The sequence below is a fragment of the Mus musculus genome, chromosome 6, assembly GCF_000001635.26.
Source record: "Mus musculus strain C57BL/6J chromosome 6, GRCm38.p6 C57BL/6J".
Taxonomy (NCBI): Eukaryota; Metazoa; Chordata; class Mammalia; order Rodentia; family Muridae; genus Mus; species Mus musculus.
Genome location: NC_000072.6, coordinates 12,458,064 through 12,484,033, shown reverse-complemented (window position 1 = coordinate 12,484,033; position 25,970 = coordinate 12,458,064). Strand labels below are relative to the sequence as shown.

Genomic DNA, 25,970 nt, shown 5'->3' with positions numbered 1-25,970 from the left:
TAGAGACAGGAGACAAAAAACATGTATAGTTATTAACATAACATGAAATCTAGCAGTAAATATTCAGAAGGATCAGCACAACAAATATTTTTGGCTTCTCTTTCCTGCCAAAATAATGTAACTGGAACCATCCCAATAAATACTCTGAAATGTGACAAAATGTGGAAAAATAGCTATTTGTAAGCATCAAGTAACGTTCACATTATGAACAGAGCTTTACAATTTCATCTGTGCCTTCCTGGAGGTTCTACCACAGAGAAGAGATGAGAGGATACGTGTTGGGTCAGGATCAGTTGGGCAAAGAAGTAAAAAATGAAAAAAATCTAAATTCTGCACTGCTGAAGTGGCTGGGGGAATATCAGGACAGGACACAGACTAGGAGAACCTGCTTTGTACATGAATAAGCAGGGTCCAGTTGTCTATATATGCCTCTCAATGAGTCCTCAGTCAAAGTGTGGCTGGCTGTGTATATTCAGGAAGAAATCCTTGAGGCACAATGGTGGCGACCTTTGTCTGCAAAACTAAGCACTACGAGGATACTTGCTGAGTCCCTCAGGTTAAAGGGAAGGACCATACTGTCTCAGTTAAGTTCAAATTTGAAGGATACTAGGCCTAATCTGAATGAGCTTGTCCTTGAAAGAATCATTAGTTTCTTCCAGTAATTGAGTGTGCCAAAGAAACTTAATATAAAGCCTTATAAAGGCAAGACACTTCCTATCCAAAACAAAAAACATCAATAAAACACTGAAATGATGCAGACACTAGAACAAGTAAACAAGGACTTTCAGAAACACCCGCTGAAAGCCTGTCTCGGAAAAGTCATCTGGAAGAATGGCTACATGGAGGTGAGGATCTACTTAGGAACGTGAACATGCGTGATGCTCCATCCAACTCTCTAACAAACAAACACAGAGTAGGCTTAAGGACTGGATTTGGAAAAACAAATATAAATCTAGGTGATGTGAAAGAAACTAGAAATTACCATATTTGAATAAACAAAAGAATTATTGATCTTGAAGATAGAAAAATAGAAACAATCAGATCTATAGGAAAGAAAGACTCGATAGTGAAGGGGCCGAAGAAAAAGACAGTCTGTGACTTGTGTGATATAACAATGTGGAAAGTGTGGTAGTGATATCTTACAGGGAGACTGGTCTGGCAGAAAACATGTTGGAATAAATAGCATTCAAAATTTATTAAATTTTTGAGAAAAAAATCAGCTTACAGATTTATGAATCTCAGCATGTCTCAAGAAGGAAGCACACTAAAGCACACAATAATGAAGTTTATTGTAGAGCAGTCTAGTAACAGAAAAAGGAAACATTCAAGTGCAATTCATACATGGGAATGGAGATAACAAGTGAAGGTTGAAGTTTTAACAGAGCAATTGTGAACCTTGAAACAATGGACCATCAGAGAGAGAGAGAGAGAGTGTCAGAATTCTCTATCCAGTGAAAATACTTTTTTATTATAGACTATGGCAAGCTGACTTCTTGAAAGAAATGGCAGCTAAAAGCATTTGTTGTGAAGCACTTAAGAGTACAGAGTGAAAATAGAATGTGTCAATCATGTGATCTTGGATGGTTTATTACATTTTTCTATGAAAAAAAAATCAGTGAAATTTTAAGTGAAAGAATCTGTCCTGCAGTGGGAATCATGTCTGGCATACACCAAGTCCTCCTTTAATATGACCTGAAATATCAGGTAAAGCCAGTGATTGAGAGTACATTATCCTTCAGCAGGAATGCTAGACACAGTTTAGAAGTATCTCTGTTGGAGGAAAGCCGTGTTCACTGTGAGAGCTGAGCCTAAAGAAGTAAGATTGTAGGGCTCAAGTTCTCTATTCAGCTCAGAATATTACTCATTTCTTGAGGGTCTCTAACCTCCCCCATCTCTGCTGTTGCAGAGAGCTTCATCTGGCAGAACTAAATCATATAGTCTTGTGGAGAAACTCACTTTCCATTTTATATTAGTAGCTCCTCAAATTTGTTTGGAGCCAGGTGGTCAGACCTAAGTCCTGATAAATTAATGTGTCTTCCCATCTGCAGTGCAGCTGAGCCCATTGTAGAATAATTCCCTGACCAGAGAAACAAGCTGAGAAAACCCATCCTGAAGAGGGTCCTGTGAGGATTCCAAGAATGGGCTCAGAGATGATCACAAAATATAAATTTGCTAAATGCTTTTGATAACAGACCTCTGGTTAAGGATGTACCTCTCAATTATTCTCACGTATTCTTCTCACATTGTATACTACCTGATTCCTTAGTAAGGCAAGACCAGAGGCCTAAATCACCAGTCTACTCTGTCCTATATCCCCGATGAATTACTATGCTGACATGCAAGTGTAACGGATATCTAAATATGAGGCTGCCATTTTCACTTTGAGTGACATGAGACACTAGAAAGCACAGCCATTCCGTTTCTCTGTGCGATATTTGAAAACTCCCAGAATTGCTTTGGGAATAAGTGAGAGGTCTAAAAGCTGAGGGTGCTCACCCCTCTCATGACACGGATACTCTCATTTTTCTTGTCAGAGGAGAAGCAATTTTAAATCCATGGAAACACTGAACTTAAAATATATAATGATGATGATAATAACAAAAATAGTAATAGAGACTAATTGAAAGTTGTCAAATTGCAAATGAAGTTTTAGAGAAAAGGTGTTGAAATAAATATGATGCTTAAATATTACAGTAAAGCAGTTCTGCTGCAGCTGAAGAATTGCATGTTGAAAACCTTCCAGGTTTATAGAATAAGACTAGCACAAGCCAGGGCAATTTAGGGAGGCCCTGTCTCAAAATTTAAAAGTTAAGCCAAAGGCCAAAAATTGCTCCTTGGTGTACAGTGTCTTTCTGGAGTATGCAAGATCCCAGGTTAAATCCCCAATAGTAAAGATAATGTGTGTGTGTGTGTGTGTGTGTGTTCTACCATTACAACAACAACAAAAAAATGAAAATGAAAAACAATGGTGAAAGAACAGGTGAGATAACAGTTAGGATTGATGTCAACTGAAATATTAACATGAAAAGCACAGAGCTATTTAAAAAGATAAAAAATTTCACAATAAATTGTAGAGACTATTGATAAGTTATCATAGATTGCTCAACAGACATGGACCAAAACAAGGACACTTTAAAAATCAGCAATAGTAATAATTTGAGAAAGGAAAAGAAAATAATAAAACAGGCCCCAAATGAGCCAGGTTCAGACTCTGTGCAGTAGTTGTGACAAAAGGGTAGGAACAGAGCAATGCTCTGTAATTTCCATTTTCATTTCAATCACGTGAAAAGCTCTTAAAAGTCCTGCTATTCAGGCCTCATTCTAAACCATTACCCTAAACAGTATGTCTAAGAGAGGAATTTGGGCATCAGTAGTTTTAAAACATCTCCAGCTGATTCAATGTACAGCAAAACTAAGAATGACGGTGTCACAGGAAGTGCCATCCAGGGATTTTTAGAACAATGCAATTTCTTTCTGGAGTATTGTGACTTATGGCCTGTACACGGAGACTTAGGACTGGAGACACATAAAAGCCAACACAGCTAGAGCTAGTTCTTAGGGATAATCATGAACGAGGGTTTAGGGACCTTTCTTTCCTTCCTCCTGTTCCTCAGTAGGCTATATTTATTTTTATTTTTTGCCTGAAATGAGGTTGTACCAGCAAACAAAGAAGGGTAGCAGGGATTGTCCTTAGGAAGATTTCTGGCAAGCTGTGAGCTCGGCTGGGATAAATGGTTTAGAATTTCCAACATCATTCCTCCAAGCAGTTGTATTAGGCTGAATACACTATACATCCAAGGAACTCAGTTTATATACTGTAGTAAATAAAAACGGGGATTAGGAATCCAAAAAAAAATCTATAAACCTTTCACCAATAAAAAGAAGTAATATACCCCTTAGGGAACTATCTTTGGAGTCTTGTAGTCAAAGACAATGAATGGTAAGCGGTTTTTCACTGGCATGCATATGGCTGCTCTGGAGTGTGTCTGGTTATTTTCTGATAGGTTAAGATGTAGATGCATGGAGCTTTATGGCAACCTGTGGCTCAATTTAGCTGCAATTCTCAGGCTGTTTTGGAAGAACAATCTGAGTATTGCTGCATGGGGATCATCTGAAGAGCATTTTCAAAGTCTGCGTCCGTAGATCATCCCCGGGTTTTCATCCAGCAAGAGGGAACCTGTGTTTTTGGACTCTGATTCCTAGGAGTGTACTTCTTCCTTTACTGCAACTTTCCCAACAGTTGCCTTGAGTACTAACAATTGAAAAACTACCGTTGCAAACTTGAGCCATGGATCATCAGAATCATGACCGTGTCTCCTGATTTTCTCGCATTTCCAAAAGCTATACTACCATGAGATGGCATTGTCTCTGCAACATTTGGTGTTTATTTTCAAGAAATGCATATTAGAATTGAGATGACTGTAGTGTTTTACTGCAATTTTATTTTGAAGGAGCCTGTGCACAGATTTGACAAATCCAGTTGTGGAAGAAGTAAAGATTAGCATTCCTCATGCTGCAGGCTAGCAAGGGAGGAACATGGGAGAATGGGGTTTTCTGTTGCTGAAATGTGAAATGTATTTGAATCTAAATGCCAGTTCAGTTGCAAGCTACTGAAGGGGTGGAGGGATGGATTAAATAAAGGCATAGCAAAAGCCAAACAGGAATCCAGTAGGACTGCTATATTAACTGTGGTATAGAGCAAAGCCCACTGACATACTGAAAGGAGGTATGGCATATAGACTCACTTCAGTGCAGGTAGTCAAGTGCAGGCAGAAATTAGCCAGTGACAGTCATCTATGTGTGAGATATTTGAACAAAAATCTCTGGTGATGTTCTTGTCTCACCTCTCTCTATCACAATTGCTAAGCAAATCCTCCCGCCTCTATATGCTATCTTTGTTCTATGCTACTATCAGCGTTGGGGCTAAGCCACTTATCCCATGTTGGAAAGACTTTTAACAAATATACCTGTCTGTATCTCTGTTCTCCACAACTGACACTCTGCCAACCAACAGAGCATCATTTTAAGTACAGTCACATGTCACATTGTTTTGTAAGTCATTCCATTTGTAGAAGTTTGTTCTTGAAGCCCCAGCAGACTGAAATACACTGTCATTTGAGTAGCTGCACGTAAGGTAGATCAGTGTGCCAAGCTGGTTGAAGATCTTGTTTGACTGGATATTAATTTCTTTCCAACACTCACTTTAAGAAGGTTGTACTTCATCAAAATTCTAAATGCTAATGCTCTGTCATTTTGTGGATAACATGCATGTTGTGACCTGATTATTTTAATTTAAAGTATCTATTAACACCTTGCTCTCAGTTATGGCCATTATAGGTGGAAATTTGAGAAAATAGGAAGTGTTGGAAGATTTCAGTGAGAGTTTTTATATGCACTGTTCTAGATTGTGTCCTGTTTAAAAGAGGCAAAAGCAGGAAAAATTATATTTTCAGAGCAGCAACAGATGGTGCATCTGTGTAGTAGGACTTGGAGGCCCTCGACAAGCTGCTGAGAGAATGTGTGAGGTTTAAATACTAACAATGATTGGCATTGCTGTAGAGATGTGTATTTTGAAAAGCCTATGTTTATAAGTATTCTTTTATGAAACAGGGTCAGTGAGGAAAAACATACCTGCTTTTGTTTTTATAAGTACTTAAGTGTATTGTACTTTTCTGTCTTATGAATCAGGACATGACCATAGTTACTTGCTGTGGCCTTGTATTGGATTTTGCTATCATGACCAACAGATATAGGAGAAAACACCCCATGGGTACTTGAAGTAAAGAAATAGGTCAGCCAGAGGCTGGGCTCTTGGAGACATTTTTACAGTGTTGAAAGAATTGGACAGACCAAGGCAAAGGACAACTCCTGTAAGACTGAAGAGTCTGTGAGCCATAGGGAAAGACCAGTATCTAGCATTCTAGCGTGACAGTGAAGGCTGAAGCCAAGGCTACCAAGGAGTCCTGACTTGGATGCTCTCCTTCTGACAGTTTGGGAAGTCACTCTTCTGCTGCTGCATTGGGGTAGCAGAGCAGCAGTAACATGGTTGTGCTCTTCCAAAGTCCATTGCCTCAGAAGTCCTCTTCTCCCTGCTGAGAACCTACAATAGGAGAGATCCAAATGTTAAAGCAGAATAGTTCCCAGAGTTCAAGTTCGTCCAGGCTGGCTTGTGATATAGTATGTGATTTTGTCTTGAAAACCCAATCAATAAATAAAATAAAATAACATTCTTAGTGTTGCTATGCCAGCTTCTTCGTCATGCATTCTCAATCTATTCTCTTCCATAATTGTGACATTAAAACTAGAATCTACAGCTGATAAAGACAAGAAAAGAGGCCGGGCAGTGGTGGCACATGCCTTTAATCCCAGCACTTAGGAGGCAGAGGCAGAGGCAGAGGCAGGCAGATTTCTGAGTTTGAGGCCAGCCTGTGTTAGAGTGAGTTCCAGGACAGCCAGGGCTACACAGAGACACCCTGTCTTGAAAAACAAACAAACAAAAACAAAACAAAACAAAACAAAACAAAAAAAAGACAGGAAAACAATATTCTTATTTTAATCAGGACACAAAATCCCTGTATTGGAGTGTTTTAGAACCATATGTATGTTTTGAAATGAAACCATGATCATCGCTTTCACTTTACAGTAGACCAATCAAGAGACACATTTTAGAAATATGGTGCCGGGTGTGGTGGCACACGCCTTTAATCCCAGCACTTGGGAGGCAGAAGCAGGTGGATTTCTGAGTTTGAGGCCAGCCTGGTCTACAGAGTGAGTTCCAGGACAGCCAGGGCTACACAGAGAAACCCTGTCTTGGAAAACTAAAACCAAACCAACCAACCAAACAAACAAAAAAATATGGTAATTCCTAAGAGAGTAACACTCAAATGAATACCTAGTATTAAGTACTCTGATGAAATAAGAAAATGGGAAACATTTACAAACTCCTCACCTGATTTGTGATCAACAGTATTCAAGAAGGGATCCTAACAGCAAGAACACTCTCCAAAGAGGAGTCTTTGGTCCACCACAGATGGCTTGAATGAAAATCAAGGCTAATCGATACATGAAATTTGTTTCTTGATCCATTCATCCAGCCTGTGTCTTTTGACTGAAGAATTGAGGCAACTAAATTTAAAGATATTATTGAAAGATGGCTGTTGATTACAGTTATTATGTCTTTGTTATTATTGTTTGTGTTCTCAGTGGTACTTCACATTTCCGTAATTATAGCTTTTTGGCTTCTTTGTCGTTCCTCTCTACAGCCCTGAGTATTGCTTCCTGCATTATATTTAGATTGGTTGTTAGGGTGGATATCAATGTTTTATATTTAGATTGGTTGTTAGGGTGGATATCAATGTTAGGCTGGATATCAATGTTTTATCATGGAAAGCTTTTCTATCTTCTTCAATGATGGCAGACCATCTTTCTGGATCAGCAATTGTGTTCTTTTAGAACTTGGAATGGATTCTTCCAGGCTCTTCTGGATTTCAGAGTTTGCATTGAGAAATAAACTGTTATTTTAATGCAGTTTCCTGTGTGCACATGCTTGTGTGTGTGTGTGTGTGTGTGTGTATGTGTTTGTGTGTGTCTATGTGTGTGTGTTTCTTTTGCAGCTTTCAGTACTCTTTCTTTATTCTGTGTACATTGAGTTTTAACTATGATATTATGCTGTAGAAAGTTTCCTTTCTGCTATTTTCCATTCGGTGTAGTGTGTGCTTCTTTGTGTTTATATAGGCGTATCTTTTCTTAGTTTAGGTGAGTCGTCTTTAATTTTGCTAAAGATCTTCTTTGTGCCATTGATCTAGGATTCTTCTCTTTCATTTATTCCTAGAAATCAAAGGCTTGCTCTTTTCATGGGGTCCACACTTCCCTCACATTCCTCTCCTTCATACCCTTTTTTTAAATTTTAGGTAGTTTTTTTTTAAAAAAAAAAGATATTTAAATTATTTATTTACATCCCAAATGCCATCCCTAGCTTCCAGTACCCTCTCCCAGAGTTCTCACCACATCCCCATCCCCTTTGCCTCTGAGAGGCATCCCCATTTCCTGGGACAACCAGTCTCTACAGGATTAGGCACTCATGCTCTCCCACTGAGGCCAGGCAAGAAAATCCTCTGCTACATATGTGCTGGGTGCCTCTGGCCAGCCTATGTATGCTCTTTGATTGGAAGCCTAGTCTCTGGGAGCTCCCAGGATTCCCGGTTAGTTGTCACTGTTGGTCTTCCTACGAGGTTGCCATCCCCTTCAGGTCTTTCAATCCTTTTCCTAACTCTTCCTTATTGGTCCCCAAGCTCAGTCCACTGGTTGGGTGTAAGTATCTGCATCTGTCTCAGTCAGCTGCTGGTAGACCCTCTCAGAGGGCAGCCATGTTAGGCTTCTGTCTGCAAGCACAGCGTAGCATCAGTAATAGTGTTGGTGTTTAGTTTCTGTCTATGGAATGTATCCCAATTTGTCCAGTCACTGGATGGCCTTTCCTTCAGTCTGATCCATGTTTGTCCCTGCATTTCTTTTAGACAAGAACAATTCTGAGTCAAAACTTTTGAAGGTGTGTTGGTGTCCCCATCTGTCCACCAGATATTTCTTTATGACTACTAGGTTTGCAGGAGAAAATATTGGTCTGTAGTTTGGAAGTAGATTTGGATGTTGGGAAGTATACATGAAGAGAATGACCAGGCAACCTTACCTACTTAGTTCCAGTCACAAAATATTCATGACTTGGTTTGGGAGTATATATGTAGCATATATGTTTCTGCATGTAGATGTATGTAGTATAAAATGTTTCTGTAGGTTGTGGGAGCATGGGTCCTAGCTAGAGGCTGGAGGTTGAACACAAGCAAAGCTGTCCAGACTAGGCCAGGGGACTGGATATGGAACTCAGAATGCATCTTAGAGTTCAAGTAAAGTAAGTAGAGGGTATTAGGTGGAGTCACTTGTCTAGATGCTGCCAAAAGATATGCAGAAAGTGATAGAGGGTTATGGTGCAGTAAAAGTCCGGACATGGTGGATGGGCCATGGGGTCATGGCCAGAGATTTAAATGGGAGTAATGCAAACAACAACAACAAAACAAAACAAAACAAAACAAACAAACAAAAACTAGACCAAGGTACTGGATAAAGAAGCCAGATTAGGTGTATGGGACAGACATAATTTTCAAACTCACACCCTCCTGTAACAGCCAATGTCATTATTCTGTAAGAGTTTATCACATCTTACCATAGTAAAGTAGATATAATAGGTACCAGATACAACTATTAAAATAAAACATTTAATTTGCAAATCATATTGACTATTGAATGGAAATAGAATTCCCCCCTTTATTGCTTGCTATGATATATTATTTCCTGCCATCTACTCCTCTTGGGTGAATTTGCTTCCTTTTTTTCTAGAGCTTTTAGGTGTGTTGTCAAGCTGCTTGTGTGTGCTATCTCTAATATCTTTTTGGAGGTACTCAGAGCTATGTGTTTTCCTCTTAGAAAGGCTTTCATTGTGTCCCATAAGTTTGGGTATGTTGTGCCTTTATTTTCATTAAACTCTAAAAAGTCTTTAATTTCTTTCTTTATTCCTTCTTTGACCAAGGTATCATTGAGAAGAGTGTTGTTCAGTTTCCATGTGAATGTTGGCTTTCTATTATTTATTTTGTTATTGAAGATCAGCCTGAGATGGGTTTCATGTAAGCAGCAAAATGTTGGGTCCTGTTTATGTAGCCAGTCTATTAGTGTATGACTTTTTATTGGGGAATTGAGTCCATTGATATTAAGAGATATTAAGGAAAAGTAATTGTTGCTTCCTTTTATTTTTGTTGTTAGAGTTGGTATTCTGTTCTTGTGGCTGTCTTCTTTCAGATTTGTTGAAGGATTACTTTCTTGCTTTTTGTAGGGCATGGTTTCTGTCCTTGTACTTTTGTTGTTGTTGTTGTTGTTGTTGTTGTTATCCTTTGAAGAGCTGGATTTGTGGAAAGATAATGTGTGAATTTGGATTTGTCGTGAAATTCTTTGGTTTCTCATCTATGGTAATGAAAGTTTGGCTGGGTATAGTAGCCTGGGCTGGCATTTGTGTTCTCTTATTGTCTGTATAACATCTGTCCAGGATCTTATGGCTTTCATAGTCTCTGGTGAAAAGTCTGGTGTAATTCTTATAGGCCTGCCTTTATGTGTTATTTGACCCTTTTCTCTTACTGCTTTTAATATTCTCTCTTTATTTAGTGCATTTGCTGTTCTGATTATTATGTGACGGGAGGAATTTCTTTTCTGGTCCAGTCTATTTGGAGTTCTGCAGGCTTCTTGTATGTTCATGGGCATCTCTTAGTTTGGGAAGTTTTCTTCTATAATTTTGTTGAAGATGTTTGCTGGCCCTTTAAGTTGAAAATCTTCATTCTCATCCACTCCTATTATCCGTAGGTTCGGTCTTCTCATTGTGTCCTGGATTTCCTGGATGTTTTGAGTTAGGATCTTTTCACATTTTGCATTTTCTTTGATTGTTGTGCCGATGTTCTCTATGGAATCTTCTGCACCTGAGATTCTCTCTTCCATCTCTTGTATTCTGTTGCTGATGCTTGCATCTAGGGTTCCAGATTTCTTTCCTAGGGTTTCTATCTCCAGCGTTGCCTCACTTTGGGTTTTCTTTATTGCGTCTACTTCCCATTTTAGGTCTAGTATTTTTTTGTTCATTTCCATCATCTGTTTAGATGTGTTTTCTTGTTTTTCTATAAGGACTTGTACCTCTTTAGTAGTGTTCTCCTGTATTTCTTTAAGTGAGTTACTAAAGTCCTTCTTGATGTCCTCTACCATCATCATAAGATATGCTTTTAAATCTGGGTCTAGCTTTTCAGGTGTGTTGGGATGCCTAGAACTGGGCGAGGGGGGAGTGCTGTGTTCTGATGATGGTGAGTGGTCTTGGTTTCTGTTAGTAAGATTCTTACGTTTGCCTTTCGCCCTCTGGTAATCTCTGGAGTTAGTTGTTATAGTTGTCTCTGGTTAGAGAATGTTCCTCTCGTGATTCTGTTAGCCTCTATCAGCAGACCTGGGACACTAGCTCTCTCCTCTGAGTTTCAGTGGTCAGAGCACTCTCTGCAGGCAAGCTCTCCTCTTACAGGGAAGGTGCTCAGATACCTGGAGTTCAGACCTCCCTCCTGGCAGAAGATGAAGGCCTGAAACAGGACCTGTCCCAGAAGCTGTGTTGCTTCGGCCTGTCGCAGAAGCTGTTAGCTTCTGTAGTCCACACTCTCACCTGCACAGACTAGTCTCAGAGGGATCCGGGAACCAAAATGTCTCTGACCGGAAGAGTCATTTGTTTTAACTTTCAGTGAAATTAACTTCACAGCATACACTTTTCTGCAAAATATGCATCATTGCTGTCTAGAATTTTTATTTTGTGAGAAATGGAGCACTTATTTCTGTGCTTTCTCTCACTGATATGCAAGCACCTTCCCTGTTAGAAAGTAAGAAAATCATTCTTTGGACCAGCTTTAGCTGGTGTTAATATACACTTACAACATGCCTAGAGTTGAGCAAAAATCCTTGTTGTGCTTTATACTAACCAAAGTTTAGGTGCCTCTCAATTATTTCCATGGTGGTGTATTTAGGGAATGGAAGTGTAAGTACTACTGGAAGAAAAAACAAAAATAAAGTGTGACATATTTTTCTGAACATCTAGTGTAGTCATAAGAAGAGTCGCATAGCCTACAGGACTGATTTCCATTAGATGACTTCATGTGTACAGAAACTTCAGTGGCACACAAGCACTTACAACCTGTTGTAGAGCTTTAACAATACATGTCCATTTTTAGTGCTTTTATTTAAAAGATACATACCTTAAATTACTTTAGTCCTATATGTGTATCTAGATGCAATCATACATAATTAGAAACTAATGGTATTTCTCTACAAAAATGAAAAATACACAGCATGTCTTAAAGTTCTTTAGTCAACAAATCTGGGCTAGCCAAATTCTCAGTTATTTTCTAAAAGAAAGATATAGCCAAAATATTTTTAAACAAAGACAATTCTAGCTACTAATGGTAAGCAGTCGGTGATGGAGGAATAGACAATAGATAATAAGTACAGAAATAATCTTCTTCTGTCCACAGAGCTTATATAGCTTCCTTGCCTATTCATCCTAAACATAAATATATTATTCACATTAACTATCAAATATATGTGTGAACAGAAATTAATCAGTAATCATCAAAAACATAGAAAAAATAGACAGACCAAAGGACAAGCAACTCATACTTTATTGACCAACTTATAAGTAAGAGCAAAACTGTAAGTTGAGTTCCTTAACAGCTCTTAGATTTACAGATATTCAGGTAATAGGGTGGGCAAAATATCTGAGCATCATTGGATTGTTCTTGAACCTGGAAGTCAAAGGTCACACCATTTGATTATCTTTTCCCATGTATCCAAATAATATTTCTCCAACCAGTAGAGCAAAGTGGACAGGATTTTGTTCTACAGAAGCCACTCAATGGATCCTTTTGCTTGTTTAGTAAAGTTATGTACTTCTTCCTGCCATGCTCAATGCTCTAAAAAGTACTCTGTTTAAAATTTGAATGTAGACATTTAGGATACATCTAAAAGATTATTTTGCTAATTAAGATTATTTTGCTAGTAAATTCCTAACTCCATGGCCCAAGCACTTCATCAGACTTCTAGTCCAGTTTTATTTGATGAATAAAATAAAACTGTCTTTTGTTCTTAGAATGTAGCAAAGAAATCTTGGGCTAATGATTTGGTGACACATTCTCTTCTCTGAGAACACATGGGAATCATGTTATTAACCATAACATCTGTTTTTGTCTAATTCTTAAGCAATGTCTTTATTTTTCTCAAAACAGCTTCAAAACCAGTGGACTCAAAATTATGCACTGGCCCTGTTCCTAACACCACACAGCTGTGCCACGTTCCTTGTCCAATTGAATGTGAGGTTTCGCCTTGGTCAGCCTGGGGACCATGTACTTATGAAAACTGTAATGACCAGCAAGGCAAAAAAGGTATGTGATGTTGACATGACCTGTTTACAACACCCACCAATTAAGGCAGTTTTGTAAGTCTCATGTGTTCTTCCAAAACTACCATAAGTTTATCTGAGCAGTTGTCATGTTGTGTTTGGAAAACATTGTGTCTTTGTAGTCATTCACTAACGCTGGCTCCTGTATCACGGAGATCTGTGTGCTGGGGAAAGCGGGATGTGGTACAGATAACTTATGTAGGACTGAGTATACTGCGGTCTCCTTTTCTGTACTTCCACTTGTTGTGAGTCATTTTGTCAATAACTATCGTCTGTGGAAGCTTCTCTGTTGAAAGTTTAGAGATTCGTTATTCTATGGGTATAATGATAAGTCATTAGGATTTTTTCAAATATTATGTCCACTTAGCAGAATAATAGTTTCAGGTTCTTCCCTAAGACCTAGGTTCTCCATTGCTATAAATTGCTAGGCCTGGTGACTTGCCAAGTATGGGATTACTTTTGTGGAGTAGACCTGGATCCAATCAGAAAGTGGTTGGGTGCTTCCATAATATCCATGCCACAACTGAACCAGTAGATACGTCTTATAAGGCTAGTCATTATTTTAGTTTCAGGGTTCACAGATAGGTAAGATAAATGCTTACTATTTCTCGTTGGGTACTGTGCATAGCACCTCCTAGTACGATAAAAAATTTGAGTAGGGCCAAAGCTTCCAGGTTGATATAAGTTTAGAATATTCCATGTCCTATGACTCAGTTATATAATGAATCTTACCATCAAGTTCTGCATGATACCCAAAAGCATTGGTAGTAACCTGTAACGTTTGGAAGTCTATGAGACCCACTGGCCAACAACTTTTAAAGAAATAACACATTACTATAACTGGGCTTTGTGTTTATGTGTGTGTGTGTGTGTGTGTGTGTGTGTGTGTTTTGAAGTAGCATGTGGTATCTAATTATTTTAAATACTTATTTAGTGTGAGTTTATTTATTGTTCTCTTCAATTTATTTATTGTGAATTTATATATTGTTCTCTTCAGACACACCAGAAGAGTGCATCAGATCCCATTACAGATGATTGTGAGCCATGTGGTTGCTGGGAATTGAACTCAGGACCTCTGGAAGAGCAGATATGCTCTTAAGCACTAAGCCATCTCTACGGCCCCTAAATTCTTTTTATATATGAATATACATATAATTTTGGAGAATGTTATATTAATTGGCTACTACATGACTTTTTCAAAAGGTCTTTGTGTTAATCTATTCCTCCTCTAATCTCTGCAAATCCTATCCATTTTCTACAAAATTTAATCCTACATTCTCATTCCCTGGCTTGTTCTGTCTTCACCTATATCTAGCTTGTTCTGTCTGCAACCTCTCTCTCTCTCTCTCTCTCTCTCTCTCTCTCTCTCTGTCTCTCTCTTCTTTCCTTGCTGTTCTCATGTGAGTTGGGAGTATCCTATCTCTGACTCTATCTGTCAAATTGTTCTCTGATTTCAAATATAGTTGCTTTGTTTTAAAAACTAACTTTACCTTCATTGTCAGGGACTGAAGGTGTATACTAAAGGCATGTCTGTAGACAAAACAGATCATATGTAATCCAGGATGTGTTTGTATTCTGGCCAGGTCATATAGACCTAGAAGGTTTTTGGATATGACCTCTTTCCAGGACAGCCATAGATCATAAACTATTTTCATTCTTCTTTCTTTCTTTCTTTCTTTCTTTCTTTCTTTCTTTCTTTCTTTCTTTCTTTCTTTCCTTCCTTCCTTCCTTCCTTCTCTCTCTCTCTCTCTCTCTCTCTCTCTCTCTCTCTCTCTCTCTCTCTCTCCCTCCCTCCCTCCCTCCCTCCCTTCCTCCCTCCCTCCCTTCCTTCCTTCCTTCCTTCCAATAAATGGCTCATGGCTCATATTTAGCTTAAATTTGAGAATACATACACTGCTTTTTATTTGCATATAGCTTCTACCATCTACCTTTGGCCCGCCTTCACTCTGGGGTTTAAATCATCTTTCTGAAATATTAAAACTATGGCATGAACAATATATTTTTTCCTTCCCCAATGACTCAGGATTCAAATTAAGGAAGCGACGCATTACTAATGAGCCTACTGGAGGTTCTGGGGCAACTGGAAACTGCCCTCACTTATTGGAAGCCATTCCCTGTGAAGAGCCATCCTGCTATGACTGGAAATCAGTGAGACTCGGAGACTGTGAACCAGATAATGGAAAATCCTGTGGGCCTGGCACTCAAGTTCAAGAGGTTGTATGCATCAACAGTGATGGTAAGACGCATACTTCATCACGGTTCAGAGAAAAGCTACCTTATTTTAAAAGCAAATCAATCTCTCTCTCTCTCTCTCTCTCTCTCTCTCTCTCTCTCTCTCTCCTCTCTAGTGCATTGTTGCTGAGTACAGTGATTAAATTAGCTATCCAGAATATAGATTTTATTTTGTGTTTTTATTAATAATATTTAATGATAATTTTGTACATTTGCTATCCATTGTTTAAGTTTTGTCTGGACTTGGTCTGTGCATTTATCCCTCAGCAGCCTTTCTCCTCTTCTTTCAGGCTGTCGATCCTGTTTGCTCTCCTTTATTGTCTTACACCTGTTTTCATGTCAAATAGACATAAAGATTTGATTGATCTCTATAAAAAGTTAGAATCACAAATAAAATAAAACATGTGATCTTTATCTTCCTGTGATTGACCTAACTCATACAACACAATTATCTTCAGTTGTATGCATGTTCATAAAAACACGATAATTCTAGTAGTCATCATTGTGTGTCTTGAACATCTATCTTCTTTGCCCATTCCATGGTGGATGAGCAGAGAGTCCTTTTAACTTTGAAAGTAAAAGAGATGAGGTGTGCTCAGATAAACTAGCATCAGCAGGAGAATGTTTTGAAGCAAACATTCAGAAATAACAAAAGGAGGACAATAAGCAAACATTCAGAAATAACAAGGAGAGGACAATTTTTCTTTGTAATATTGTTTCACTCCCTTGACTATTAAATGTAAATAAGCCAAAGGGTTGTTGGCATGACTCCAGAACTCTTTCATTCCTCCTTGATCTGTCTGAGTGATGTTATTTACTGAGCCTCGCGCCCCTACCCCCACCCCCATTAAAAGGCCTATTATATAGCACAGAGGGCTGAAGTCAGCGTCTCCTCCCATCCCGAGATGTACCTGACCCAGTAGAGAGTTGTTGTCCTCAAAGTTCTTTTCATCAACCATAGTAAAATCTTGTACTTTACATTTCATTTTTGTTTAGTAAGATACCATGTCCTGATGTGTTATCTGATATAAGAATTGGACATTCTTCCTAAGAAATGCACTCCCATTTGGGAGACCCCTCTATGTATGCTCAGCAATTCTTGAGCCACATTCTCACTGCCACAGACTAAGCCCTCTTGATGGATCATCTCTAAGGGTCCTGCTCACTCTCAAATCCTATGACTCTGCATCTCACTGAAGTATGAGCATTGAACCCCAGGGTCCCATGGTCTGACAGTTTATGCTGTCTGCAGCATATGCAGAAACATCCTAGTGCCTCCTTAGAGGCACTGCAACATCTGGCAGCCGGCATAATTCCTTCCCTCTTACTTTCTTCCAGCAAGCAAAATTGTTTCCTCCTGTGGCTCGGTCGCTGCTCAATAGTAAGAAGAATTCTCTGAGGTGGGAAAATAGACATCATTATCACTGAGAAACTAGCCTTTCCCCTTTTAAACACAATCTGTCATCCTGTCCAGGATCTGCAGCAGCCACTCAGGATAACGCTGAGTAGAATCTGAGCTGGCACTTGACATTGAAACATGGAAAAGGAGATTGTTTCTCCAGATCTTTCATGATGAATTTGTGTCCTTTGTTTTGTTTTTTGGAGCTATAATAAGCTATGCTGAAACCTAACTTTAGCTTTCCCCTGTTCTGCTCTAAAGCACAAGGGAAAGAAGACAGAGATTGGCATTCTGATAGTGGCATATGGAAAATCAAAACAAAGAAAAAATAACAATCTTTGCTTCTCTAAGTATGACTGGGAACTCACAGTTCAAATATAATTTAGACTGAGTGTACATTATATGCTTAGTTACTGAAAATCAAACTGATATTTAACTCCCATTTTGGTACTACTTCTTAACTTATTTTCTCAGTTCAAATAAATTTTCTGGCTTATTTAAGTTCCTAGGAAGATACTAGTCCAAAGTGTTGCAAAATGAGTGTTTGAATGAAGCAAAAAAATCTCAAACAGAAGTGAATTATCATCAAATTTCTGCTTTTGTGTTAGCCATCCACAAAATCATCAGGTCTATCTCCTTTCATGCAAATATATGAATGGATATTATGAAAATTGAAAATAGTTTATATAGGGGAGAGACCACCTATTTAAATAAGGTCAGTGATTTAGTTTTAATTTTGTCAACTGAAAAGTTTTAGTATCATAAGTGATCATATTTTTCCCTTTCTATAAAGTTATTTGTTAAAGGCATAGATATGTTAGACACGTCCAATTGTATTACAAAATACTGTTTGCTATGCCCAAACACAAGCTGATATTTCATAAGGCATGTGAACTAAACCAGCTAAGAAGTCCCATACATTGTCCTCTTGCCACTATTTTCCTTTATGAGGACATCTCACCCACCGTTGCATTGGCCTTGTACATACCATAACCAATACTAATTTGTCAAAGGTGTAACATAATAGTTTAACTGAATCAGCTAGACCAGCATATAAAGTCAAGCAAATCTTCAGTATAAATCCAAGATTTGTACATAACTGATTCATAGCTGTGCCAAAAGTGCGTGGGCATGACTGGAGACCTGTAAACATTGCTTCTATTTCTTCCTGTGGTCACCTAGTAAGTGTTTAGCAGCTGCACCAAATGTTGCTTTGTAATTAAATCAGGCCAAGGGAATTAACATTGATTAGTAGTTCAGACTCTACCCCTAGGCTGGGGCTGCAGCTATTGGTTTTGTTTTATAATTAAGTTAAAGTTCAACTAGGGACATGAAGAATTAGCGATGAATCTGGAAAATATTTAAAAAGTATTTTCTGGTCCCATATTCCTCATTAATTTCACAACTTTGTAAAGGACACAAAAGCATCTGAAGTCTCAGGAGGCTTTGCCCTGAAATATTCTTGTGTAGGCTTCCAGAGACCATTAGGGAGTCCACTGCTGCTTCCTTCTCCAATTGTCTTGTAAGGAACGGGGTGGGGGAAAGGTTGTGAGAAGGGTCAAGGGGGTTTTATGTAAATGATCTGGCAAACAAGGAAAGACACAGAATTTCACAGGGAAGAGAGCACAGGACAATCTGAGGGGAGCTAAAGATCTGATGTGTAATCCAAACTGAAAGTCGAGTGACGCCAGTATCAGATCTTTAGCACTTTAGAGGCCCTTCTTCAGGTGCAAGAGAGGGCATTACCCGGGAGGGTGTGATACCTTTGAGAAGATCCAAATGCCTCTTTGTTTTCATGACACATGTATATTTTACTTAAAGATATAAATTTGATGAACTAAGAGGGTTTTGTTTACAAATCTGTGGGATAGAGGCAGAACCAAGGCCACTCAGCTGCAGATAGGTGTGTGGTGATCTATTTATGCCTGTACTTCAACTATTGGGAAGCTGAGAGGAGCATGAATCGTTTAAATCCGCTTCAGCTACGTAGCAAATTCCAAACTGTGCTGAACTAAGCCTGAGCATTGTCTCAAAGAACAAATAAAATAAGCAGGGGTTTGGAGAAATTGTGTATTATAGCTTGAACCTATGATTAAATATTATTTTGTTATTTTCCCATGGAAAATGAAGTAAATCGTGGCATCAGTGTTTTCTTCCAGGGCTCTTGAGTAAGAATGTTGACATTATTTCACATGTATGACCCAAATTCAGTGTTCTTGCTTAATCTTCTATAAACTGTTAAAACTAAGGAACAGTCTAGAAGTAAACTTTTTTTTTTTTTTTTTTTTTTTTGAGACAGGGTTTCTCTGTGTAGCCCTGGCTGTCCTGGAACTCACTCTGTAGACCAGGCTGGCCTTGAACTCAGAAATCCACCTACATCTGCCTCCCAAGTGCCGGGATTAAAGGCATGCACCACCACTGCCTGGCGAGAAGTAACTTATTTGACAGATGTAATTGTCTTCTCAGAGGCTTACTGCTGAATAAGCTCAACCTTTTTAGTTCTTTCTGGACTCTGGCTGGTTCAACTAAGCTGTTATGGCTAAAACTCTTCTCTAAGCCAAATTACTCAAAATGGCTTCTCGTGGCTTCTTACTGAATTGGTCTGCTTCTCTTCAAACTAACTGGCAATCTGTTCTTTTTTTTTTTTTCCATTTTTTATTAGGTATTTAGCTCATTTACATTTCCAATGCTATACCAAAAGTCCCCTATACCCACCCACCCTCACTCCCCTACCCACCCACTTCCCCTTTTTGGCCCTGGCGTTCCCCTGTACTGGGGCATATAAAGTTTGCGTGTCCAATGGGCCTCTCTTTCCAGTGATGGCCGACTAGGCCATCTTTTGATACATATGAAGCTAGAGTCAAGAGTTCCGGGGTACTGGTTAGTTCATAATGTTGTTCCATCTATAGGGTTGCAGATCCCTTTAGCTCCTTGGGTACTCTCTCTAGCTCCTCCATTGGGAGCCCTGTGATCCATCCAATAGCTGACTGTGAGCATCCACTTCTGTGTTTGCTAGGCCCCGGCATAGTCTCACAAGAGACAGCTATACCTGGATCCTTGGGTACTTTCTCTAGCTCCTCCATTGGGAGCCCTGTCCATTTTAGACTATGTAGATCAAGGTTTCTATGAATAAAAATGCTAGAGATCATGGTCCAAAACAATATTTTCTTTGACTTACAAGCATCATGGGCTCTTCTAGAATTGAGTCTATCAAAGATTAGGAGATCTGAAATTTATTTATTTCCAAGGAAAAACCAGTCTGAGAATATGAATAAATAAGTAGGAAAGGTAACACATTAGTCAATTCTCTTTTTTTATTGGTTATTTCATTTGCATTTGAAATGTTGTCCCCCTTCTCGGTTCCCCATCCAAAAACCACCTCTCCCACCCCCTCCCCCACTCTGCTTTTATGAGGGTGCTCTCCCACCCTCCCACCCACTCCCTCCTCACCAGCCTAGCATTCTCCCACGCTGGGTCATCTAGCCTCCACAGGACTAAGGGCTTCTTATCCCATTGATGCCAGATAAGGCCATCCTCTGCTACATATGCAAATGGAGCCATGGGTCATTCCATGCATACTCTTTGGTTAGTGGTTTAGTCACTGGGAGCTCTGAGGGGTCTGGTTGGTTGATATTATTTATCTTCCTATGGGGTTGCAAACCCCTTCAGCTCCTTCAGTCCTTTCCCTGACCCCTCCACTGGGGTCCCTGTCCTCAGTCTAATGGTTGGCTGTGAGAATCTGACTCTGTATTGGTTAGGCTCCTGTCAGCAAGTACTTCATGGCATCAGCAATAGTGTCTGGGTTTGGTGTCTGCAGATGGGATGGATCCCCAGGTGGGGGCACTCTCTGGATGGTCTTTCCTTCCGTTTCTGCTGGACTCTTTGTCCCTGCATTTCCTTTAGACAGGAACAATTCTGTATTAATATTTTTGAGATGGATAGGTGGCATGTAAAAAACAGTATATCCCTTCAGAAATTGAAATACCCAGATGTAGAACAAGATTCACCCTTCTGAGTATGAGTATCTAAGGTTAAAAGGTATAGGACTGATAGAGAAACTTTTCTGCCCAGTGGAATCTGAGCTGTGCATTGAGTCTCATTTGATGAAACTCTTACCAGTATAAATTAAACTTTGAAGACTATGACTATAGAAGGAAAAAAGATGTTTTGTTTTGTTTTGCATCAATCACTGGACCTTGAAGAAAGAAGGTAGATCCTTCAAAGATAGTACTATCCTTATTATGCCAGAGCCATCCTCAGAAATTGAAAAATGGGGCTTCATCGGGAGAATCTGAGATGGGTGACAAGATCCATTGAAAGAGATTCAGAGAGATGCCACTGTGACCATGGGCACAGTCCATTATTCAGGAAGAAGGTTTCATAAGAAAAAGAGTAAAAATAGAATCTAAACTAAATGAAACAGAGATTATGAAGAGAAAAATCTAGCCTTAAAAGGACTGGTCATGGGGATGAATCTGATTCCATTTTAGCAGAACACTCAGTGGTTCATTTTGTCTGAAAGGTATGTGACAGTCCCTGTATAATAGCAGCATCAAAACAAGCACATTTGTCCTTCAAAATAAAATGGGAGAATTTTTATGTTATGTCTTTCAGCATGTAGAGATTGTAAGAAATTTGAAGGTAGGGCTGGAGAGATGGCTCAGCAGTTAAGAGCGCTGACTGTTCTTCCAGAGGTCCTGAGTTCAATTCCCAGCAACCACATGGTGGTTTCACGACCATCTGTAATGAGATCTGATGCCCTCTTCTGGTGTCTGAAGACAGCTATAATGTACTCATATAAATAAAATAAATAAACTTAAAAGAATAAATTGGAAGTAGTAAGTGAAGATAAGAGATGAGTCTAGAAGCAAATACATCAGGAAAAACTCAAAGGAAGACAGAGAAAGTCCCCACTCTACCCCCTACCCTACTAGACCTCCCCACTCCCTGGGGCCTCCAGTCTCTTGAGGGTTAGGTGCATTTTCTCTGACTGAACCCAGACCTAGAAGTCCTCTGCTGTATATGGGTTGGGGGCCTCATATCAGCTCGTGTATGCTACCTGGTTGATGGTCCTTTCCCCCGTCCCAACACCAGATCATGTTCTCCTCTGATGGGGTTGCAAGGGAGTTATGGGATGTGGAACAGTCAAAAGGTAGACAGGGAGGGGGATAAAACCTGGAGTTTTAAAAAAAGATTAAATATTTAAAAAAATAAATAAAAGGAAAACAGAGAAAACCTCAAGCAGGCCATAGCTAATTATAAGTATTAATTTGGCATGAAAGAGATGGCTGAATCCTTTAGGTCACTATTAATAGTAGCCCTTTAGCTCTCAAGAGTGTCTGGGTTTCTGGGTTCCTCTGTGGAATTTAAATAATTCTATTTTATCTTTAGAGGTGAAGGAAACTTTAGAAGGCTATAAACCTGAAGACTCAGGGCAAGCATTTAGCTCATTATGTTTAAATGTTAAAATAACTTTAAGGTATTTAGTTAAGAATTATATTCATAAATATTTTTGTTTCTTTCTATCTCAGAAAATAATTTTGCTTTTATATTTTATCAAAATCATCATCAATGATAGATAAGAGTATCATGATATACAAGAATGAGAGACAAGCCAGAAATTAAACAAAATTTTGTTTAAATGTATAATGAAACTCTATCTAGGGTTGATTTGCTTACTTAACATTGGAAAGAACTCTTGAGTTTAGACTTTGCTACACAGTGAGCTGATAATGACATTTCTCCATATGACCCATCATTTATTAGCACTGAAATCTACTTCTTCTCACAAACTATATGGCCATTATATGGGAAAGCTGATCTTGTAAATGCTACAACCCATTCTATAACCAAATCTCCCTTCCATAATTTAAGTAATAAATGTACCAAGTAGTTCCCTTCCAGAAGAATGCTATGCCTTTTAATGTATTTTCAATATAATTACGTTGAATATTGTGTTTAAATTTGAGATCCCTTACTTAGAATTAGGATCAGCTAACACTTTTCATTGGAGTTTATTTTTTATAATTGAGTTAAGATTCTTTAATTTGTTGTAAAGATAAAAGTTATTTTATCTTTTTAGAAAACATAAGAAAATAGGCTAGTCTTCAGTGTTACTGTGTAGTAATAAAAATTATATAATGTATATATTTATAAATATATATTTGATATATAAATATATATGGAAATGATGTAAATAATATATATTTAATATATATTAAATCTGGTGTCAGTTATAGAGATCTGTCTATTATATTTTGATATGCTTTTAAAAATGCTATTTTCCTTTTTGAAAAAATGGAACTAAGCCAATGGATTTTTAATTGCAATATTATAGATAACAGGGGGAATAATTACTTAATTAGAGTAAATTAGGCAAAGACTTGCCATAAAATTTAATATTCCATTATTTAGGTCCTATTCATATAAAATCCCCACTTGACTGTTAGCTATGATTCTTAATGCCAAACTCAAGAGAAGACAAAGCCCTATATTGTCATATGGGTTAACTAAGACAAAGTCCTACATTGTCATATGGGTTAACTAAGACAAAGCCCTACATTGTCATATGGGTTAACTAAGACAAAGGCCTACATTGTCATATGGGTTAACTAAGACAAAGTCCTACATTGTCATATGGGTTAACTAAGACAAAGCCCTACATTGTCATATGGGTTAACTAAGACAAAGGCCTACATTGTCATATGGGTTAACTAAGACAAAGCCCTACATTGTCATATGGGTTAACTAAGACAAAGGCCTACATTGTCATATGGGTTAACTAAGACAAAGGCCTACATTGTCATATGGGTTAACTAAGACAAAGCCCTACATTGTCATATGGGTTAACTAAGACAAAGCCCTACATTGTCATATGGGTTAACTAAGACAAAGGCCTACATTGTCATATGGGTTAACTAAGACAAAGGCCTACATTGTCATATGGGTTAACTAAGACAAAGCCCTACATTGTCATATGGGTTAACTAAGACAAAGCCCTACATTGTCATATGGGTTAACTAAGACAAAGGCCTACATTGTCATATGGGTTAACTAAGACAAAGCCCTACATTGTCATATGGGTTAACTAAGACAAAGGCCTACATTGTCATATGGGTTAACTAAGACAAAGGCCTACATTGTCATATGGGTTAACTAAGACAAAGCCCTACATTGTCATATGGGTTAACTAAGACAAAGCCCTACATTGTCATATGGGTTAACTAAGACAAAGGCCTACATTGTCATATGGGTTAACTAAGACAAAGGCCTACATTGTCATATGGGTTAACTAAGACAAAGGCCTACATTGTCATATGGGTTAACTAAGACAAAGCCCTACATTGTCATATGGGTTAACTAAGACAAAGTCCTACATTGTCATATGGGTTAACTAAGACAAAGGCCTACATTGTCATATGGGTTAACTAAGACAAAGTTCTACATTGTCATATGGGTTAACTAAGACAAAGGCCTACATTGTCATATGGGTTAACTAAGACAAAGCCCTACATTGTCATATGGGTTAACTAAGATAAAGCCCTACATTGTCATATGGGTTAACTAAGACAAAGGCCTACATTGTCATATGGGTTAACTAAGCAGCGGTAAGGTAACAACACAGCCATAACAGCCAGTTTTCTTACATCTGGGATATCTTACACCAGAATAAATAGACTAGAAAAATTAAGACAAGAATTTGTTGACTAATCCTGAGATGGATCTTTGTCCATATATTTTCCACCCTCTCCTTTGCTCCTTGAATTATGGTAACATGTCTTCTGTCATACATGTTCTCTTGTGATTTCACCGACTCAGCTAACAAGCCATGTACTATAAAGTGTCTAGATTTCTTAAAAGATCAATTTAACACCTTTGCCCTAAGTCATGTGATCAAAAGAGTCTTAAGACTAATCAGACCGAGGGAATTGTGCAACATCGCGTATTTTGATGGGAGGTACTCACCAGAATTTTGCTCATAACTTGCTGTGTTTCCTACAGGCTGTTCCAGTCACTGTTTCTTCCTTAAATACTGCCTAGATAACTTTAAAAGGCCCATTGCAACAGGCCTCTACAACTTCCTTCCAACAGAAGCCACAGTCAACTACTCAGGCATTTTAAATCCACTGTCTGCCAACATTAAGTCCATTATTATTCTTTCAAAGCTGATTTCTTCTCTATTTTTACTAGCCTAGTACATGTTACAGTACAACATATTCCTGTTGATAGATTGAAGATGGTGGCGGGAGTAGATAGGGAGACATATTCCATGAGGGAGATAGCAAAAGGCACAGAGCAGAGACAAATTCTCCATTTCAACACTGTGAGATAACAAATGCTTTGGATATCTGAGAAACAGCCAAGAACCCAGTGTGCTTGTGGTGAAGTTATTTAGTGGCAGATGACTTGCAGGGTGGATTTAGAAATATTGCAGAGACAGGAAACATTCCAGAGCTTTCGTAATAAGATAGGGATTCCCCGAGTCTAAACAAAGTAGCCATTGACATCTTACCTAATAATCACTCATACGGTTTTGTTGAGATTGAGCTTTAATAGGCATAAAAGAAAGAATGAGGGGCCAGAACATTAGTCCAGGTGAGAAAAGATAGTGTCTTATATGAGAGTTCTAGTAGTGCCATCCAGGATGCAAATCTGAAGGAATTGCTATAATTGAGAACCAGGGAAGTTACCAGAGATACTCCTGTCAAGGGATCAAGTGTTCTTTATGCTGCCATTCGGATGCTTACTATGAATCCTTCCTTGCTATATTACACAATTTGGCTGTTTTAAAATCTCTTACTGGTATCCTGATGACTCTTTTGTGAAGTTCAAAGCAATTTTGTAATTGCAGAATGTTCTTTGTCATTTCCCCTGCTATTTGCCCACTGCATCCCTCCTTTTATTCCCCACTGTATACTTTGTAACATTTGGAAAGAAGTCAGTCTAAGTGTCTACCTAGTACTATTAGTCACTGCTTGATAGCAACTTATTATCTTTGCATCCCTATTTCTTAGGACTATCTCCACATAATAGGCTGTCAATAAACCTCTGGCCCATTGCTAATTTCTTTCTTTTACCCCTAGAAATCATCTCCATTTAAGATATGACTCTCAATTTTTCTTTACACAAATTTTTGTTATTGCCTTCATTGCAAATTCCAGCTTTGCCTGTCAGATGTCAGATAAAACTTGGCATCAAACTGCACACCCTGTTAACATCCGGACACGCCTTCAGATTCCATTACTCTCAAGTCTCAGTACACTGGAGCAAATAGACACTACCTTTTCAGGGGGATAAAAAATAAACAGGATGCCAGTTACTGTTAATGTC

The 25,970-nt window shown here is 38.5% G+C and overlaps 1 protein-coding gene and 1 long non-coding RNA gene across 2 annotated transcripts in view; one reads left to right on the top strand and one right to left on the bottom strand.

Annotated features, from left to right (window-relative positions):
• Thsd7a (thrombospondin, type I, domain containing 7A) overlaps positions 1-25,970 on the top strand; it is a 437,646-nt gene that overhangs the window by 265,220 nt on the left and 146,456 nt on the right. Inside the window, exons 5-6 of the mRNA NM_001164805.1 lie at positions 12,837-12,992; positions 15,033-15,245. Coding sequence (NP_001158277.1) covers positions 12,837-12,992; positions 15,033-15,245 — 369 coding nt within the window. The remainder of the gene's footprint in view (positions 1-12,836; positions 12,993-15,032; positions 15,246-25,970) is intronic.
• Gm38583 overlaps positions 5,702-25,970 on the bottom strand; it is a 41,462-nt gene continuing 21,193 nt past the window's right edge. The window contains exon 2 of the long non-coding RNA XR_868799.2: positions 5,702-6,100. This is a non-coding gene — a long non-coding RNA (predicted gene, 38583). The remainder of the gene's footprint in view (positions 6,101-25,970) is intronic.